Here is a 21,012-nt window from a genome sequence, read left to right on the forward strand (position 1 = left end):
TCAAAGGTGCTGCAGAAATATAAATAGATATTCCTTTAGATTTTGCTGGACTTAAGTCAAGAGTAAATGTCAGTACTTCAGGAAAAGCCTCTTTGCAAGAGCATTTAGAGATCCGCGAACAGTTTCATGTACACACAGCATAAATTTTATACACAAAAAAAAAATGTGTAAGCAGTGACAGACATAAAAACTGTCAAACAAGCTATCCAAACACATTTAAATCATTAGGAGAATTTGTAAGCCCCCACTTGAAATTGCACTGTAATTAAATGTTATTAAGCAGTCTCTTTCTGATTGTGCTGCATTGTATTCATGAGGAAATATGCTTGACTATTTAAAGACTTTGGTAAACAACATTTAGACGTGGTGTGTGGTCTTCAGTTCAGTGGCCTGATCTTCCTCTATGTGTACAGGTACATTACACTGAAAGCTGTTTGATACTGAGACATTATACTACCACCATTTTTTTACTAAGTTTTACTTTGCCTGCAACATATGTGCGTTAAAATCTAAGTATGTCTGCATTTTTTATGTGTTTATATCCTTGCAGTTATTTCAGAAACACTCTTATGATAAAATATAAGCTGAGGTTTAGTACCGTTGCTGGTCAAGAATAGTGTTCGTGGAATCGACATCTCCTGATGACATGATCTCTCTTTATGGCTTGAAGGTCCCATCAAGGTGCGTGCTCAATCAAGACTTTGTCAATATTTGCAGATCGCCCCGTGCTTCCATTATGTGACTGTCATGTAATAAGATCAAACTCAGCATTTGTAAAGTGCTGGTTCAGAGAAAGACGAGCAGAGGGGGTAGGAAGTCACTTCCCGCCGGCCTGTCTGTGGTCTGTGTTTTTCAGTTGATTTGAAGCCGCTCCACCAACATGCTGTGACAGGAAAGGAATTAACTCAGTGAGGAGACTAAATAAAAGAAAAAGGCCTCAAAGAAAGATGATGTTAAAAAACTATTAAATGTGTGATGCACATTCAAAGCCACTGCAGCCCATTAAACACCAACATATTACAACCCTCAGAAGCTGGGAGAAACTTAACATTTGGCAGGTACTGTAAGCCTTTTGTAGTAGTTCAATAGTCATAATAAACACATTTCATGCTAATGTGAGAAACTGTTTTCACTGAACGGTTCAGATGATTTGCAGAAGTGGGGTCTGTTTTTTGCAAGGTAAGATCTCCAGTTTTGTGTACAGTGCCCGGGCCAAACCACCTCTCAGGAGTGTCCGCAATCAAAGGATTTCCAGGTCTCAACTATCTGATTCACAGGCTGCAGTCACTGCACTAGTGCAACAGTGCTGTACAGTGTAAAAAAGTTTATCTTGATTTTGGTATCTCACCATAACCAAAAGGTGTGACATGAGCATCAGGATGACGTACCAAGTTTGATCTTATATTCATGTTAGTTTGTAGTTTTGACAGAAAAGCACAGTGGAAATTAAGTTAAATACTTATGAACATATAATTAACGTCATAGAACAAATGTTATCCCACACTGTAAATTTTAAAAGTTGACTTTACGTTAAAAAACTCAGGAAACCGATTACCTCAGAATTACCGAGTACAGTAGTACGAGTTACAGACTTGATCAAACTACTGTTTCAAAACTCAATAACTTTAATGCTAAAAAAAATTTAATAACTATTTTCTTTTCAGTCAGCTTAATCTTTATATTTATCTAGCCGTACATTATGATAAAATAAAAAAGTGCCTTTGAGAGGTCAAGCTGGGAGCTGACACAGAGCAGGTCCATTTCAGCCTTTACATATCATGATCTCAGACTTGCTTCTGTTTAAAGACCCACTGTTCACGATGCTCAGATCATTCACTTAAGTAACAGTAACACACTATATAAATAATTCATTACAAGTAAAAGTCCTGCGTTGAAAAGTTTACTTCAGTAAAAGTATTATCGACTATATGTACTTCAAAATAAAATCACTCATTATTACTTATTATTTAAGTGGTAGATTTATGTTGCAGTTTGATTAGGTTAATCTATAACAATCTATTAATAATGTAAATATTATGAGTTGATCATATGTTTGGTCTGTAAAAAGCATAATCAACATAGAAACTACTGGCTACAGTCACTGTCAAACACATGCAGTGAAGTTAAAAGTACAATATTTTCATAAAATCTAATGAAGTATAGAGTGCTGCAGGGATGACGAGCGTTTGTAGGCTCACCCAGAAGTTAGCATTGCCAGACAGAAACCCTTTGGGATTTTTCAATTGGATTTTAGATTATTGCAGAAAATAAGGTCTGTGGCAAACACAAGTTTGTGATACTTGTATAGAAGAACGAGTGAGTAGATGAGTTGTCCATGTTCAGTGTGATGACGTTTAATGTCCCTGTCAACGTCTGTGGTCTCATTTGGCCACTTATTAGCAACTGCCTTTGTAAGACATGTAAACGCTTTGAAATTCAGGTGCGGGGTATTTACTGACGGATTTTATGTCAAGAACAAATGTGAACATTTCTTAAGCTTGTGTTAACCACAGACCTTATTTCAGACATCTACCTGAAAACCTGTTCAAGACGAGGGAACCAGAAGTGTACTTAAAGCTGCTACAGGGAATTTTCTTTTTTGTTGTTGTTGTTGTTGTTGCTTCTGGCGTCCCCTGTGGACAAAAGCAGTATGAGCTTCACCGCTCGTGTCTAAAGATCTTGATCTTGCTAGCATGTTAATCTATTTTAAAGCAACAGAAAAAAAATATGCCACATATTTTGTGTTTTTTTTAACAAAACTGTTTGCAGGATGCATGAGAATGAGGCAATGTATTTGTGGCTATGTAAGATTAATTACGACAATGTTGAAATGAAGTAAACTTTATTTTAGTGTCATACCACCAGACTACAGAGCAACTTGTTTCCTCAGGCTGTGAGACTCCACAATTCATCCTCAGCATTCCACAATAAAAAATACTCCTGACCCCATGAGAAGGCAATAAGAATAAATACAGTAATTATAGATCTCCTCACTGATGTTCTCATTTGCATATGTAGGTCTTGTAGATGCATCAGTATTAAAATGAGACAGTTTTGTAACCAGTGTTGGGGTAACACGTTACAAAAGCAACGCGTTACAGTAAAATATTACTTTTAGCAGTAGCGGAGTAATATAACGCGTTAATAATAATATTTCAGTAATAAATTACTACAGTTACGTCACGTAACGCGTTACAATCCGCGTTACCGACCGCAGTGAAACGTTTATTCATTATTGACTACATTATAGAAGGCATAAGTCTATTGTGTTTCATATGACTAAGCCATCAATTAAAAATATTTATTCCTATCTCATAATATATCAGACTGTGATCCTTTGTCTGCCTGCTCATCACTGTGTCCAAGGACATTAGTTTATTTAAAAAGATCTCAACTAGATAATTGTTCTATAGCGATTATTTGGGCATTTTTTTAAAGTAACTAAAATGTAGTGTAATAAGTAATTTATTACTCTACGCAGACAGTAATATTGTAACATAATATATTACTTTAAAATGAAGGTAACCCATAATATGAAATATACTGCACTTGGAAAGTAACTTGCCCACACTGTTCATAACCAGTTAGAACACATTGCAGTAGCCTACAATGAAGTAGGCCTATTGTCTCTGAATGCACACTCTCATTCAAAACCCCACAGGCAGCTCAAAAGTGGAACCTCTTTTGATAGGGAAGCTCAAACCACACTTTCTAAAATAACACAGTCAGTTTGTGGCCCCTGTGACAGACGGGCCCATTGACCCACAGCGAGCCGTCTCCTCAGCTCCAGCCGAGGGCGCATCTTCAAAGCGGGGGACTGCTGGGCGGCAGAGGGCGGAGCCTGGAGCGACTCAAGACGCACAACCTATCATAAAGTTAGTCACTCCTGAGAATGCTGCTTACCTGTTCGCCAAATTCGATATTGCCTCACCTGGACCGTCTGCGATGGAGCAAATCAGATGAAATATGATAAGGATATTATTTTTCTGCGCACTTTTTTCGACGAAGGGAATACTGAGCAGAGCTGAGCTGAGACTAAGTTTCTCCAACCAGGTGTCTTTAATCCAAAAAGAAAATAACAGCAGCAGCAGCTTAACAGGTAACTCATTTGCTGTCACTGCCGTCTACTGTAAGCGTTACCGTATCTGTCTATATTATCCGTATTACATGACTTGATCTTCATTCATATTACTAGAAATGACTCGTTTAAGCATTTATTAAACTGAGGGCACGTTAGACAGGCGTCAGGTTAGATTCAGGAAACTGTAAGGGCATACATGAGAAAGTCAAAATTAATTCTTTTTCAAAGCAGACTAAAGAAAAAAGGGATAAAGTCTCAGTGAACAGAACATTTTATACAAAAGACGCCCCAAAACTCATTGGACTCAGATTCATAAATTGAAAATACATAAATCAGCCACAACAGAGAGCAGAGAGCTGCAATGAGACCTTCGACTACTGTAAAGATTCTTTACACGTTTGAATTATTGTCCTGTATTTTTGGAGAATGTAGTTAAAGCATTCATATGGTTCAGAAAGTTACAAATCAGCAGCCTGGATTAAATATGAATATACAGAGAATTTAAGAATACAGTATGGAGTCCAGGTATGATAACATCAAAGTGTGGTTTATAATTGACATACAGTTTTCAGCAACCAAAATTCAACAGGCTGACCGGTCGGTGTGCAGGGTCAGCTTCATATTTAGGTAAATGTTCTATTTTAAAGTCATACTTTAAATAATGTTTCACAAGCAAGCAGTTAAGAAACCTTGGGAAGTCACACCTGTGTGATACTTTATGAAAGAGGGATGAAATCTGTACGTTAATGCTGTTTTTGTTCCACTCATTTTTGCCGTCCAAATTCTGGTGTAATGTCAGTATTGCTCCTCTTCTTTCCTGCTAAAACTATAGGGTATATATATATATATATATATATATATATATATATATATATATATATATATATATATATATAAGTTAGTTCAAGTAGACTGCTATAATTGTTTTCATGTTGCCTTTAGGAAAAGTACCATTAGACCCTGTGAATTGTAAAACTGGACAATAACGAACAATGTCAGTGTTTAATAAAAGACAAATACTGTATGTGGTCTAAACTAAATACAAGAAATCTAAACTGAATCAAGACTCAAAGATGAATCGTTTGTGGAAAAGTGGATTCAATAATATACAATAAAATAACGTGGCTGCACATCAGTCTGGATGTCTGACTGGAGTTAAAATAAATTCTGTTTAGAGTTTGTGAAGAGTTTTATTAAAAAACGCCAGGGCTTAACTGTGGTGATCGATCAGTAGTTTAGTTCAAATGTAAGTCTTAATAAGATATACAGTATACTGTATGCAGTGGTGGAAGACAAATACATATTATTTATTTTATTTTGTAATTAAATGTAAAAGTAAAATACAAGTACATGTATTCAAATTAGTAGCAACAAAATGTATTTAAAATATAAAAAAATAAAAGTACCAATAGTCAGTGTAATATCATCATACTGTTTGTTCATTATTATTGATTTTTTTAACACTATGTAAGTGGTACTTCAATGTTGTAACTGGTCAAAGTCAAGTTAATTTAAACTACATTATATACTTAATAATGCATAATGCTGAAAATGATTTTATGTAATACTTTAAATGAAAATCTGTAATTGTAAAATAAAACAAAAGGGGTGGTTTGTAGTTTTGACAGAAAAGCGCAGTGGAAATAAAGTTGGATAGATATGAACATATCATTAATTTCATAGAACAAATATTCTCCCACACTGCAAATTTTAAAAGTTGAGTATACGTAAAAAAAACTCAGGAAACCTCAAAATTACCAAGTAGGTAGTACGAGTTACATAAATATATATATACATATATATATATATATATATACACACACACACACACACACACACACACACACACATATAGATATATATACACACACATATATATAGTACAGTACTTGAGTAACTTAGTAGTAGTTTCCACCGCTGTATTTACGTATCTTGACAATTTTAATTTTAAGTAACTCAAATTTAAATTTCGATGCAAACCAGGAGAACAGGTGTCACATTTGAAATGAAATCCTGTCTGTGTGCTTGATATTGAATCTTTGTGTCCATTAAAACATAAATACTGAAACAACATTGTGTTCAAAGAAATTCCTCTTGCAGGACAACGATTTTCAACAAAACTGCAGGCTGTTTTTAAGACTTGCATGCATTTTTATTAGAACATCAGGAGTGTCAAACTTGATAGAGAACATGCTCGCACTTGGCTGATAATGGCGGCCCTTAAAACTTGGTAAATGGGGGGGGCCCTGATAGCTTTCTTGGTAGAGCGTGTGCCCCATGTACAAATGCAAGTCCTTTGCAGCAGCTGGGGTTTGATTCCTATTTCTCTCCCCTCTTTCCTGTCATAATGTCCAGCTGTCAAATAATAAAGCTGATTAAGAAAATTAAATAAGAAACAGTTTTCTGGTTGTACAGTCATTCAGAAGAGATGGAAGGATGCAAAACTGTTTTTTTAAAAAATAAAAAAAAGAACCTAAAAGCTACTGTCACAAGAATTTCTGTTGATATTGTAGATAAATATGCTTCATTTTACACAATTGTGAATGAATGAGTGTCACACAGACGCTCCTAAATAACTGAGGATGTAACCCTGTCATCCTATCTAAACTATCTCTGCACTTAATCATACAGTTGAAGCGCAGAGAAACCGATTACCTGAGATTAGCCTTTCATCCTGAGCTCTGTATGTCACTAACTTAATCCTTCACTTAGATCTGCAAATTACATTTTACATTGATGATTGTTTGTCAGTTAGAGTATTTCATAGTCAGTTTCATTCATTCTTACTTTTTTTTTTTACAGGTTTGTAGTCAGACTTTGGTCATTAAACCAGTTCTTTGTGTTAGTTTCTACATGTTTTAAGTTTTATGCTGATGTTAAGTACTTCCTTACACATGGGCACCTAAGCAAAGGTCAGAAAAAATATGGTTTCAACAGATCAGTGTTTGAAGCTTGTCGTGTTATGCTCCTTTGACAGCTGACCTGACCCTTACTGAATTGATGTGTTCTTCTCCACCCATCTCACCCTCTGAGCAGGTTAAAACAAACAACTTGTAGATGCCAGTTGACCCAAACTGGTTTGTTTGGAGTCTCTATAGACAGTCAGTGTTAATGTGTTATTCTAGGTCTGGGATGAGAGACTTGTGGTGGATAGGATGACGATTAAACTGAGCCTGTAAATCATCCTGGAAAATGGACTGCAAACTGTATCAGTGCAAAAGTGCTTGCTCTCAGATTAGCAGGTTAGCAGTCTGAATAACTCGTAAAAGGCTAATCATTAATCATGTGATCTCAAGTCAGAAAAATAAAAAAAGTTTAAAAATGTTTGTTCAAACTTCCAAATCGTAAAGGGAAAAGTTCGCTCCCTCTCTCTGCCTCTTCCCGATGGCAGACTTGTAAACCAGGGGCTGTGCTGGGTCTTGGTCGGGCAGGTTTTATGATCAGAGCTCTGTCATTGCTCTGTACCATCCTCCTTCTCCCAGGCTGCTGTCCCCCTGAGGGGGCCCCCTATGCCAGCTGTTTCTCCTGGGAGCTCTTAGCGCTAACAGCGCTTTGACGAACAGAGGAGGATGCTGCTGTCTTCATTTGTTTACGGTCATGTCAGTAAGAGCAGAGTTTGGGGGACCATTTTGCCGTGCGTCTGAGTCGCATTCCCAAAAAATTACAGAGCAGCTCTGGCTCCAGGCCGACATGACATAAATCAGCTTGACCTTTAACACCAGACCTTTCATTAGGAAATTCCAAACTAATTGCTTTATGATTTCATTGGGACTAGAAAGCATCTCTGAGTGGCTTTGACTGAACCTTTGAAATGGAAGTGTAATCCTGTTGGTTTGGCCGTATTGACTTAACAAATTGAGATCTACTGAGGGCATCGTCCACTGTCATTCAGAGTGACCCCACCTGTGTGCTGCATGCTCCCGCCTGCCTCTAATGGATCAGCATATCAGACACGTATATCTTCCACTGGAGCCTGACCTTTTGTTTCTTGGTGACCTTGTCCAGCTTTCTATGTCAGATATCACAAGTGATCTCAAGACAAGATACCAAGCTCTAAAGCTACAGACTACTTTACTGTTTCCTGCTGTAAAGATAATTGTAGATGTTGCAGGATGGGGGTGTGGTGGAAGTCAACAAGATTGTTTGGGGCTAGGACATGTTTGGAGCCAAGCAGAAGTCTTGCAGGCTGCTTGTTTCTTGTCTTGTCCGACATTAACAAGCTTCATGTCACCTTTGGAAATTAGAGCCTCTGACTGACACTGTTGAGTGTACATACCAGGAGCATGTTGATGAAAGGATGCTTTTTCAGAGCGTGTGCCCATAATTATACACATAAAGCAATTGTTCTCATGTTATTGTTGGACTCCCATTCTCAGGCTCCTGAATGCCGTCAGTCTGCAACTGTTGACGCTTTCTGCCGCCAGTGTGTTTTACGGGGCTCTTTGCCTGGAAGGCAGTTGTTGTAAATCATGTGTGATTTATAAAAAAAAAAAAAAAAAAACTGGTTCTCCTGTCTGCCAGGTTTCATCTCCACAAACCTCAGAGATGTACAAATAGACTTTGGCCTGAAGCCATACCTCCCTGGAACTTCTTCCTTTACCAAACTGCTCTCCTGTCAACACTCCCCTTCACTCTCGTCCCTCCCCCCTCCGCTGCTTCTGCACTGGGCCGATGATGTTGTTTTCTTTGCGCTTGTCTTTGACTGTCCTCCATGGGAAGTACCTGGCAGCGGATGTATGTGGCAGGCTTCTGCCTGGACACGTCTGTCTCCCCCTCTCTTCTGTCTCCACGGCCACGCAGCGTGAGAACTGCAGTATCCATGGCAATGAAGGGGGTGTGCTCGGGGTTGGTTATTTAAATGTTGTAGACAGGAGGATTTAGGCCCGAGTGTCTGTACTTCAGATGTTCAGAGATCTTAGATCAGCAGAAGCTGAGTAATTTCAAAGCCAGAAAAAAAAGAATGACCTCAGGACTTCAAAGTCATAGCATGTGGTTTAGTGAAGTCATTGAGAAAATGCAACTGAGTGAGAGTTGATACCAGATTTGATTTGTTTGTCTGCTCTTTCTTTCTGCAGGTTTTTTCTTCAATGCATCACCATCCCATCATGTGGTAATAATCTTGGCCTAACCCAAAAGATAGTGAACAACACAGCGGCTGACCTCATCAACAGTCTTACACCTGCACCAGCTGCTCACATGGCCCACCCTTACGAGCCTTGGTTACGGACAGCACCACCTGGTGGCAACTCAGAAGACATGAACATCCCCTCCTGGTGGGACCTCCACAGAGACGTCCAACCAGGGAGCTGGATAGACCTGCAGACAGGGCAGGGTGTCGGGATTCCTTCAGTGAGTGCGGGGAGCTCCATGGGGTTACAGCCCTCCTTAGGCCCCTACGGCTCTGACCCGCAGCTGTGCACCTTGCCCCCAGCTCAACATGCTCCAGCCTCACACTCATCCCACCTCTTCCCCACGGATGGCTTCAAGATGGAGCCACTGCCCCCTGAAATGCTGCAGCAAGAACAGTTCTCTTTGGAGGAACCACAGGAGAACGTTGTCTCAGCCCGACCCAAGCCCCAGCGCCGCTCTTCTTCCAGAGGCGCCGGCCAAGCTGTGTGTCGTTGCCCTAACTGTGTCCATGCTGAACAGCTGGGCCAGAGCACTGACGACAGCAGGAGGAAACACATGCACAACTGCCACATCCCTGGCTGTGGCAAAGCCTACGCCAAGACCTCCCATCTGAAGGCTCACCTACGATGGCACAGTGGGGACCGGCCATTTGTCTGCAACTGGCTCTTTTGTGGCAAGAGATTCACACGCTCTGACGAACTGCAGCGCCACCTGCAGACGCACACTGGCGCTAAGAAGTTCAGCTGCGCATTGTGTCCCAGAGTATTTATGCGCAACGATCACCTGGCCAAGCACATGCGCACACACGAGTCCCCGCCAGGACATGGGGAGGAGAGGGTGAATGGAGACGGAAGGATGGATAAGGGCTTTGATGCTTCATCACCTCCTCAGTCATCCTCAAATGTGTCTGCGTCTGATGGCGCAGAGCCTCCGCTGAAGCTAAAATGTGAGACAGACCCCTCAGTCTCCAGCGTGACAGGGCAGTCCGGCTAATTTCATCACTTTCAGAAGAATTTTTTGGCAGTTAAAGGTTTACCATTTGTTCCCCTCTCTGTCATAGAGGTGTCATAGTTTTACGATAGAATAGAGAATAAAAACAAGGTCTGGACCAAACTTTTACTGACGTCTGACGGAACAGTAATTGTTCATCTGTGGTCCTTTGAATTTAGGGCCAACTCAGTCATAATCTAAATGCACACAGAAAAAACTGGACTTTTACTGATTCTGTGTATAGAAATTTCCTTTGTTTACCAAAAGTGAAAGGTGGCTAAGGAGGCAACCACGTTGAGGCTTGTTGCTGGACTTCCATTGCTGCTATAGAGCCACTACTACCAGTAGACCAGGAGACTGGGAAGAGATCAACTGAAGGTGGCTTGTTAACTTGTTTACAATTAAATGAATGAAATGTGTTACTGGGAGAGATGGAGAAAAAGGTTTATCTCCAGCACAGTTCAATTTACCCATTTCAAAGGCAGCAAGCTTTTGAGCGGAGAAAGGAGATGGTGATATTTTGTTTTTGTTTCAGACTGTCACCATATGTGTGGAGCCTACTGCGCGAGTTGTGATAAGACACTGGAATAAAATGCGGCATTTTCTTGTTTTAAAAATGTCAGTAACCATTTTGAATTGTTGAGAGTTCATGCCACAAAGACGGCTTTGTGTGTGTTGTTATATAACTAATTCAAATGGTACATAAACAAACAAAATGAAAATAAAACAGACAATAATGCCTTGCAGCTGTAGCATGCTGCAATGCTGACACGATAATATAATATGATATAATATAATAAAATATAATATAAGATAATATCATATAATATCATATAAAATAATAAATTGAGTTTCATGCACTACAAAGGCTACTATATACCAGAAATAGTACTACACTTATTACTGAGAAGGACCATTCAGTAGGAGAATGTGATTCAAGTTGCCAAATGGAACGAAAAGATGCCAGTGAGCCAGCTAAGGACAGTGACCCCCTGCACTCCTGGTAGCTAAGAACATAAAGATAAAACCGAGCTTCGTGATCACCAAAGCTGGACTTGGAGGGAGAATGCTGCCTGGTCAAATGAATCCTGGTTTCTGTTGCAAAATGCTGATGACTGTGAACGTATTTGGCCATAAAAATGGCTCCACAGATCCACAATGTCAACACTACAGGCTACTGGTGCCGAATGAAACTTCCAGAAAGGTGGTTTATTCCAGTGGCCTCTGTAGTCCCAAGATTTAAAGCTGCACTAATCAATATTTTCAGCTCTACTGAGTAGACCTATGCTATTGTTCAGTGAATTTGAGCTCATTGTTTTGGTTTTCTGGCCCACACTAACTGTTGTAGTTAAGTCTTACCGCTCTCATCAATCTCATTCACACTAGCAGACAGCTGTTTTCAGCTAAAACATTCTGATAAACGGACGGTAGGCTGAGTGCTACGCACCAAACGTCAGGAAGACAACATTAGCTACCAGCTAGTGAACATAGAGGAGAATTTGGTAGCTTGTGAGCAAGTTAATTCACCGAGGAATTGGTGAAGACTAAACCAAGCCAAAAGAAAAGTAAATTTTATAAATCTGGAGAAACTCTTGGAAGGACTTTACTTAAATTCATGCCTCAAAAGGTTCAGGCCGTGGTGGAAGCAGAAGCCTGTCCTACCAATACCATCCAGCTACTGTATACCTCATTAAGTGGGGTTTAGTGAGGTTATACAGTTCTTCCAAATATCATCAGCTTGATTATGATTTGCATGTCGGATCAAGCTGTAGTCCCAATCATCAACAAAGAATGTGTGATGGGCTCATCGCTCAACACATTTTATTAACAGCTGTTGGTGTGTCTGTACTTTTCCATGTTCACTGACACTAACGAATCAATTAACAAAAGTCTTTCTGAAACATACAACCATTTAAGTGTGAATTATATTGTTAATTCATACTAAAGTATGCAGAAAAGGACTGTCAGCAGTCTAATGAATACAATAAAATGCAGTTGAACAACAGACGCATCTGAAATCTATTAGGTTACTTATTTTGAATAGTTAACTTTCATAATCAATATTCTGTGATCAATAGTTCTGTAGCAGGCAGTGTGAGTGGCTTTACAGTTTAAAACACTATTAGGATGTATAAACCATCACAGACGTTAGGCTGAGATTTCTATATATATTAGGGAGCTTTCAATTATGGAGGCTCATGATTGCTGTATTTATGTATAGAATTTAAGAAATGGAAGACATTGCTAAAAGATTAGTCAATTATTGTGTATTGTCTCTTATTATTATTTTTTGTTTATGTTAGATAGTCTTTTACGTTGGTCAGTAGAACAAGATGGACAACTTTTTAAAATTTGGTCGCTGTAGTAAATGTTTTAGTTGACTGTTATAAAATAAGTTCTAAAACATTTAATAAGTTAAGTATCGTGGTGTAATAACTTGTATTTAATCTATTATTGTCCTTTATTAAATAAAAAATTATATTCTGTCTCCATGTTGAACCTTTATTTTACTTGTAAGTCAGGTGTGCTGATTATAAATTATTCTGTGCAATTTCATTTTTACTCAAATACAACAGCAGACATTATTATTATTATTATTATTAGGAGTAGTAGTAGTAGTCCAGATGATATGCAAAAAAATGTCCACTTTATTATAAAAGCATGAAACAGTTGTACAGTTTGGGGCCCTGAACATTTTCAGAGATGGAGCCATCACAAAAACGGCATGTGGCAACCATGGCGGCCATTTTACTTTCTGCCATATGTGAATTATATATTTTGAATCATATCAAACAGATTAAATAACACAGAAAAGTGTTTTATTAACCACATGTTTTGATGGTCAAGGATTACAATGATACCATTTACTACATCATAAATTGCTCTGTTGAAAAGGCAAAGGTGAGTCTGTTACACTGTGAGAAGGAAACTAGAGACCATCTTGCGATGGGAACACACCAGCCATGATGCTTATTCACATGTTGGCCCATGAGTACTCAGTAGTCATTACTATATTATTTCATGAGTTCTCAGTAACCATGGGTCAGACCACACCCATCTTCAAACCCTTCATTTTGATCTCAACAACACACCTGTAAAGTTTCATGACTACACCTTGCACAGTTATGGTGCTTTCACATTGACAAAATGTGTTCACAGACAGAAAGACATAACGCAAAGTACTCACAACAGCTTCTGTGACTGGTTCCCACAACAGTAGGTGTCCAGGACCAGATTTTGCCATGATGACGCATACACACACACGCACACACACTGCCAAGGTGAAAACATAACCAGCCACGCTGTCATGTAATCACAGTATCTGACAACCTTGGGCAGACTTTCTAATAATATCATATCTGCATGTTGTGTAGAACTGTTTGTGAATTTACCCTGACAATACAGTGACTATACATTTAATATTTAATATGAACTTGGCCACTTAGCTGAAAGCAACTGTTATTTTCTGCTGATTCTGGCTCCTGTGGATTGTTTGAGCACAAATTGTTTAAAACAAATTAAAGGTTGTTTATTTTTCCATTCATATTTGTTACATGTAAGCCTATAGCTAACATATTGGCTTTCTCAGTAATAGTACATTTGTTGAGAAAGCTGAAGTAATCAACATTCCTGATCACACTTGTCCAGGAGGAAGAGGGCCAATTCAGGATTGGTTTAGAATCCTTTCAAATCCTGCAACTCTTTAACGAAAAAAACTAGAGACCATTTTGTGATGGAATCACACCAGAACGAGTGTACAACATTAAACATGGTATACTCTTTCACCAAACTCACTTCTCTAATGTCATCTGTTCCACCATTCCCGTCACAGTAGGTGTGATCCCGTTGACAGATGGTCTCCAGTTTTACCTAACCTTATTTTTATCTTAACCACACACCTGCCACACGCAAGTAGCTAAGGTCATATTGGGGGCAGTGGTAGCGTAATCCCTGGACCGGCAGCACTTGCCCCTTCCCCCATTGCCACCACCGAGGTGCCCTTGAGCAAGGCCATTAACCCTGACAACTCCAGTGGCCGACAGATGAGACTGTGGTTGTAATGGGGAGCGATCACTTGTGAATGGGTAACTGTGTGAATGTGATCAGGGCATTCCTAAAAAGAGAGCATTGCTGTCAGTGAAACGCTGCTAAATAATTTAAGGTTAGATATATGATATAATATACAGCAGATAATGAATATTGTTCTGTTCTTCACATTCACTGTGTTAACAGGGTTAATAAACAAAGGATTAAGCTTCACAACATGCATGCAACGACATGATATTACAAAGTCTGACGTAGCTTCTCAGATACTGTCATTTCATTCTCATATGTCAATGAATTCAACATTAACTGTTCACCTGAAAAGTTTATGATGTTGTATACAGTATCATTATAATCCCTGACCATCAAAACATGGGGGTAGATATCACCTTTTCTGTGATATCATGTTTGGTTCAGGAGATACGATGCAATATACATGATTAATTTATGGCGGAAAGTAAAATGGCTGCCATGTGGCGTTTTTGCAATATCTGAAAATGTTCAGGGGCCCAAACTGTACAACTGTATCCAGTTCCATTCTTCGATGAGTATATGCATTGTGAATACGGTTTATATAGGTGTGAATATAAAATATATCTAAATACAGTAGTAGTAGTAGTAGTAGTAGTTTAACTTTTAAGGCTTTTCTCTTAAAGGATAAGTTTACCCAAAAATGAGTATTCAGTCATAATCTCGTCACCTCCATGCAGGTGGGAAGTTGGTGAAGTTCAGTAGTCCACAAAACATTTCTACAACTTTGCAGCAAAACAGTGTTGTGGCATTCTCCTAAACAACTAAAGTAGATGGGGACTTGTTTTGAAATGTATTGTTTAAAAAAAACAAAAAACCTCTCTTAAACTGAACTCTTCACTGTCGCTGCTTAGCTAAAAGCTTTAGCACACACTCTGTCTGAAGTGGGTGCACAAGCTAGGATGTGCGTCAAGGGTGCAAATAGACTGATGTCTTTTCAAATCCCCATCTACTTCAGTTGAACAAAGAACATGCTATACGGCTGTTAAACTGTAATGCTCCGGAAATGATTTGTGGACTACAAAACTTTACCTTACTTTCCATTGGCATGGGGGTGAGTAGATAATGACTGAATTTTTATTTGTTATTTGGCCTGTGAAAATTCAAATGAAACTACAAATGACAAACAACCCTGTGGTTAAATTATTAATAAGTGATTGCCACATCAAGGCCATAATACGTTTTTTTTTTTTTAAATTAAACTTCGTTTTTAGGGGTCACAAGCCCAAAAGGTTGGAAAACACTGGTAGGCTTTTACAGTGCGTTGCGTTCATGGTCAGGATGCCTGTAGTCAAATTCTGAGTGGTCTAAACAAACACACGTGGTTAATTATATGAAACATATTGTGAAACTAATTAAAAGCAACCAAAACACGCACACGTGACATAACGATCATTTTATTCATGATTACGACCAAAGCCAGTTGAAAGTCATGACGAGTTTCATTGTTGACTTACTCTCGGCGGCACTCTGTAATGTCAGGAGCTTACCATCACCATGGGCGCTTGAAGGCACCATGAGCTGGAACCGGAAACTGAATTCTACAAAACAGGAAGTACATAAAATACATCACACGGCAGCCTCGGTGGCTCCATTTTCTAGCTAGCTTCATAGCAACTTTCGACACTTTTTATATTTTCAAGGACACATTTGTCTATTTTTTATTTTTGTTGAACTGAAACGACACATTTTTCAAGATGGGGGGCGGCGACCTGGTAAGTATCACCTAACGTTATTTCATTAGCAAGAGGCTCTTTCTATGATGTTCAAAGACGGTTCTGACCAAACTCCATTCAGAATATGGCTGTTTAAAGTTGTACGTTTCTTTAATGAAGTCTATACGACTGTTTCAAAATGAGGTCTAACCCAATACCTATAAATGTTACAACTCACAGTTCAGCGCATCAATAATCACTTTAACTTTGGGCTTTATTATTATGTTTTATCGTTTATGTTGGTAACGTGATGGCTAAGTTAACGTTAGTTTGCGTTAGCTTAAGTAACTCACCGAGTAACGTTACTAAATGTGAGAGACATTTCTTAACAATGAATAAACAATTTCGTTGCCTGATGTACCGGATGATGTTGTGGAGTTCTCTTAGATCTACGGGATTTGAACATCATTTCTTTGGATGTTAGATTTGTATATTCCTGTCCACATGAGTAGTTTTGGTTGAGATTCTATCACTGCTAAATCACTTCAAATCAAAACTGTATCCTTAACCTAGTCGTAGTAGTAGTACCTGCTAGTTGTTACAGAAAATAACTTCATGTTTTCTACCTTGTCTTCTGCCAGAACTTGAAAAAGAGCTGGCATCCCCAGACTATGAAAAACATTGAGCGTGTTTGGAAAGCTGAACAGAAACATGAGGCTGAACGCAAAAAGATTGAGGAGCTCCAGAAAGAACTGAAAGACGAGCGAACCCGAGAGGAGATGACAAGATTTGCAGAGGAAACTGGTGCCATTAAGTCAGTACTCTGATATTCTGAAAGTCGTTTTGTGGGATAAGATTAAATAGAATTGTCTAAGTCACCTTGTATCTTTTTTTTATGATTACAGAAAGAGGGATGACCGCCTGGACTGGATGTACCAGGGCCCTGCTGGACAGGTGTCCAGAGATGAGTATCTTCTGGGACGTCCCATCGACAAGCAGATCACCGACCAATACGAGGAGCCTGAAAGTGGCCCGTCCGCGGAGACTGGCCTTCTGCCTGGGTCCATCTTCAACCCCACCACTCCTGCCTCCAACCTTGACCTGGCTGCCAAGATCAGGGAAGACCCCTTGTTTGAAATCAGGTTAGTGATTCCCCCTTTGCTCTTGTAATTTCTTCTGAAAAGATGCAAAAAGTTTCATGGCATTTGACTAATGGTTTGTATGTTTTATTGAAGGAAACGTGAGGAAGAAAAGAAGAGGGAAGTCTTGACTAATCCAGTGAAGATGAAGAAAATTAAAGAAATGGTAGATTACTGTCTGTTTGATGTATTCACTTTTAATGGATTGAGTTTGTCCACCTTTTTAAGATGTTTTTACTTTTGACAAACCTTTTACAGATTTTGATTATTTACTATAAAAAAACAACAGTTTACTCGTGTCTGAAATTCACATGTACTGCCCCTCTTAAGATCTTTCGGTGTTGATTTATTAACACAATACAAATCCAGTTTTGCTCGAAAAGTATTTTTATTTGTACTTATGGTGAAACATCGTTTGGTTCTCTCACAGCTGCGCCAGAATCTTGACAAGAAAGACAAGAAGAAGAAGAAGAAGAAGGATAAAAAGAAGAAAGGAGACAAAGAGAGGAGAAAGGAGAAGAAGCATAAGAGGAGGAGTTCAAGCTCAAGCTCAGGCGAGGAAGAAGAGAAAAAACACAGGTATGTAAAGAGATTGTTGAAGCAATAATCTGAAGATGCATACTAGTGGTTTTGGTGTGCTCACACAGCAAAGCACATGACGCAGAACTAAAATGGAAGTGCTCTCTGTCTGTCTGTCTGTCTGTCTGTTTGTTCTTCAATTTTCTCAACAACCGTTCATCTAATTGACTTCACACTTGGGTGCATTCCTGAGGACCCAAGGAATTGTGGGGTGTGAACTACTTCGAATGAGTCTTGAAAAAAAAAAAGAGAAACTTTGCTCTGCTTTCACGAGTGAACAGTCAGTGACTACATTATGCCCAGAGCCATGGCAAGAGAGGTTTAGGGTTAACCCTGTCGTTCAGTGGCGTTGGTTATACCTAATGAGGCATGAGCTAATTTGAGTTTTCATGTTAACATTTTTATAACCCTACTCGGTGGTTAACTTATTGTTATTACCTCCAACAAGGAGGTTAGGTTTTCTCTCATGTTTGTGTGTTAATTTGTTGTGTTTTTCAACATTTTCGTTAATTTCTCCGGGAGCATTGCATGGATATTGATTTTTTTTTAAAAATCAAATGTATTTAAGTGGCCTACATTCAGTCAATTAAATGTAATTTAACATAGAAGCAGGAGTGAAAAAATAATGATTAATTATATTAATAACTAAGGTGTGGCTCCTGTTTTGGGACCCCCTCAAGTAACTGCCTGAAACTGATGGTGTGTTGTAATATTGCTGTGTTATTAATAAGGTTTAAAGAACAGAAAAGAAAACTGGTGGCGCATGCAAACGCCTCACTGCGGGGGCTCTCCGGCACTGCAGGTCGCTGATATTGAGAAAGCTGAGAGCAGCACTACTGGAGGTCAGGCAGCCCGTTCCAGACAGGCACTTAAGCGGGCACTACACTAGTAGTACAAAAGTGCCATGTTATCTATAATAGGATTTACCCTATCACTGCATAAAGAGGATAATAATCAATTAGTACAATTAAGTAAACTGTTTAAATGACCGTCTCTGATCTATTTTTAGGTCACATTCCAGAGATGAATCGTCAGCAGACAACAAGTCTCATTCCCATCATCTTCCGGGCTATGGCCTCCTGGTCAGTAACGGCTAAGTGATATTTTATCATACCACTGTTCTTATGCTCATACATACATATGATCTATTCTACAGTTTCAATTACTAATCTTTCACTGGACCAGAACCCTTATGAGTCCTAACGGTTATGTCTTCCCTCTCAGCTTCCCGCTGGCAGGCATCCCCAGTCCTCATCTTCCTCCAATTACTCAGGACGCCGCGAAAGGAGCCGCTCACGATCGCCTCGCAGGAACAATAAGGAAAGTTCTTCCTACTCTTCTTCCTCACACAGAGTCGACAGGAAGGTCGAGGCTAGAGCTGGCAGCCCACAGAAAGAGCGTTACAACAGAAACAGGCACCACACGTCCAAGTAAGAGTTCACAGGGCTCAAGAAAATGGAGTGCTTGTAAATGATGGCTACAGTCCAAATACTGAGAGTATTCTAATATAGATACTTCTTTGTTTGAGACACATTACTTACTTGCTTATAGAAATATGCCATTCAGCTTTCAATTCTGTTCTTATGACAGGTGGACCCATTCCTTCAATATTCAGTCTTAAACTCTCCTGTCATGATGCTGCCATGATATATCTTTTTCTCTGTCGTCTCTATCATACTTTGCAGTAAATAACTGCTTTGAGCCATTGATTTCACTGCTGTTTGTGCAAGTAGATTTAAAATGTGTGAATATTTGCCATTAAACAGTTAGGTTGCTGTACACCGGTACAGAATCCTTGTTTAATAAAGCTGTAAACATGTCAAAAGTAACCCTTAAGGATGGAACAAAAAATGTAATTACTCTGACTATGATACTTGGGTGATGGTAATCAGAAATGTTTTTTAAATCGTCTTTCAGAGCATTGTCTCAATCACCTCCCACACTGAATGGACTTTTCTGTCTGATGTAGGAAGTTATCTGCAGAAGAGCTGGAACGAAAGAGGCGGGAGATGATGGACCAGGCCAAGCAGAGGGAGGAGGACAGGGAGAATAACGTGAAGAGATACAAGAGGCAAGACGAGCAGGAAAAGCAGCGGGAACAAAATGTCAAACACGACCGCCACGCTGGCTTCATTCAGTAAGTGTCTGAACAACATGGCCACAGAGATGATCAGAGCACATAACGTTTATGGACACATCTCCTTTTCTGTTTTTAATGCACACATGTCTTTTTGTTGAGTTTTCATTTTGAACCTTTCTTGCATCGTTAATGTAATGTATTGTTTTCCTCTTGTAGTAACATGAAGCTGGAGAGTGCGTCCAGCTCTTCTTTAGAGGACAGAGTGAAGAGGAATATCCACTCCATTCAGAGGACACCAGCCTCCCTGGACAACTTCATGAAGAGATGAAGACAACACATTTATCATACTGATAGACGATGATGAACTGAATGAAAAGGCTTGCTGAGAGTATGCCAACCTCTCCTTTATCTGTCTCTTTAATGTACTGAGGCAGGTGTGTATGTATTCATGCATTAAGGCTGGATGGTGTGGTGGGAGTCTGTCATGAGTCATCAGTGCCCCTTTACAGCTCATGTGATCTGAACTTTGTACAGTGTATAGTTTTTGTTTTACACTATGATAGCACATGCTTTTATCTCCAGAAGCTTTTGTAATATACTGTGTTTGTTAAATAGTGTACACATGTCAGTACCAACTGGAATAAAAACATATTTCCAGAAGTCCTTCATTTGTTTTTTCTTTTTAAAATAACCTATGTTGTCACAGGGGATACTAAGTTATTCAGGTAATGCTACATACATCTCACCTCCAGTCATGAACTGGTAAATAATCACATCAACACCCCAGTTATCAATACCCACACTAAAACAGTGAGCTGTGTTGAGACTGATGGGACAGAGCTCACCTGTCGATGTTGAGCACATGAGCTGTTTTATCAGCAGTTTACTGAGAAGCAGGACTTAAAACCCCATCCACCAGTGTAGTGCTAATGACTTGAGGCAATGTATGGACAGGATATTTATGGGTCAGAATTTTGATTAAGTTAGCTGCTGCATCTGAGCCGGTACAGACAGCTGGTTGCTCAGCTATTCATGTGTGCTAACTGAGCAGGTTCTTTTAGCCTTTGGTCAACAGTTTGAGTGCTGTCAAGGTCTTTAAACCTCTGCTTGCTATTCAATACTATCCAGTTAGAAAAAAATACTGTGACATGAACCGATAAAGCGTTGGTTGTACACGCTTAGGTACCCAGACCTGAATGTGAGACGGACAATCCAGTTTTAGAAGCAAATTTGAGAGAAACCTCCCGCTTTTGATTTCACTTTAACACGCCTCTAACAAACTAT

The 21,012-nt window shown here is 39.3% G+C and overlaps 2 protein-coding genes across 2 annotated transcripts; both read left to right on the top strand.

Annotated features, from left to right (window-relative positions):
• Positions 1–9,277: 9,277 nt before the first annotated feature.
• Positions 9,278–10,204, top strand: sp6 (Sp6 transcription factor). Its single transcript, XM_073476546.1, has one exon. It carries the CDS (start codon positions 9,278–9,280, stop codon positions 10,202–10,204), a length of 927 nt encoding a protein of 308 aa, XP_073332647.1.
• A 5,643-nt stretch (positions 10,205–15,847) lies between these two features.
• cwc25 (CWC25 spliceosome associated protein homolog) lies at positions 15,848–20,391 on the top strand. Its single transcript, XM_073478859.1, has 9 exons — positions 15,848–15,990; positions 16,572–16,744; positions 16,836–17,072; positions 17,166–17,235; positions 17,500–17,648; positions 18,658–18,730; positions 18,873–19,078; positions 19,618–19,785; positions 19,945–20,391. Exons 1-9 carry the CDS (start codon positions 15,973–15,975, stop codon positions 20,054–20,056), a joined length of 1,206 nt encoding a protein of 401 aa, XP_073334960.1. The 5' UTR covers positions 15,848–15,972; the 3' UTR covers positions 20,057–20,391.
• Positions 20,392–21,012: the final 621 nt, after the last annotated feature.

Source organism: Pagrus major, chromosome 1, assembly GCF_040436345.1.
Source record: "Pagrus major chromosome 1, Pma_NU_1.0".
Taxonomy (NCBI): Eukaryota; Metazoa; Chordata; class Actinopteri; order Spariformes; family Sparidae; genus Pagrus; species Pagrus major.

Excerpts from the sequence above, each read along its gene's own strand:
- sp6 (XM_073476546.1), top strand. The coding sequence starts at position 9,278 with ATGGCCCACCCTTACGAGCCTTGGTTACGGACAGCACCACCTGGTGGC.
- cwc25 (XM_073478859.1), top strand. Across the intron at positions 16,745-16,835 it reads GAGGAAACTGGTGCCATTAA|AAAGAGGGATGACCGCCTGG; the intron begins GTCAGTACTCTG and ends TTATGATTACAG. Across the intron at positions 19,079-19,617 it reads AACAGGCACCACACGTCCAA|GAAGTTATCTGCAGAAGAGC; the intron begins GTAAGAGTTCAC and ends TGTCTGATGTAG.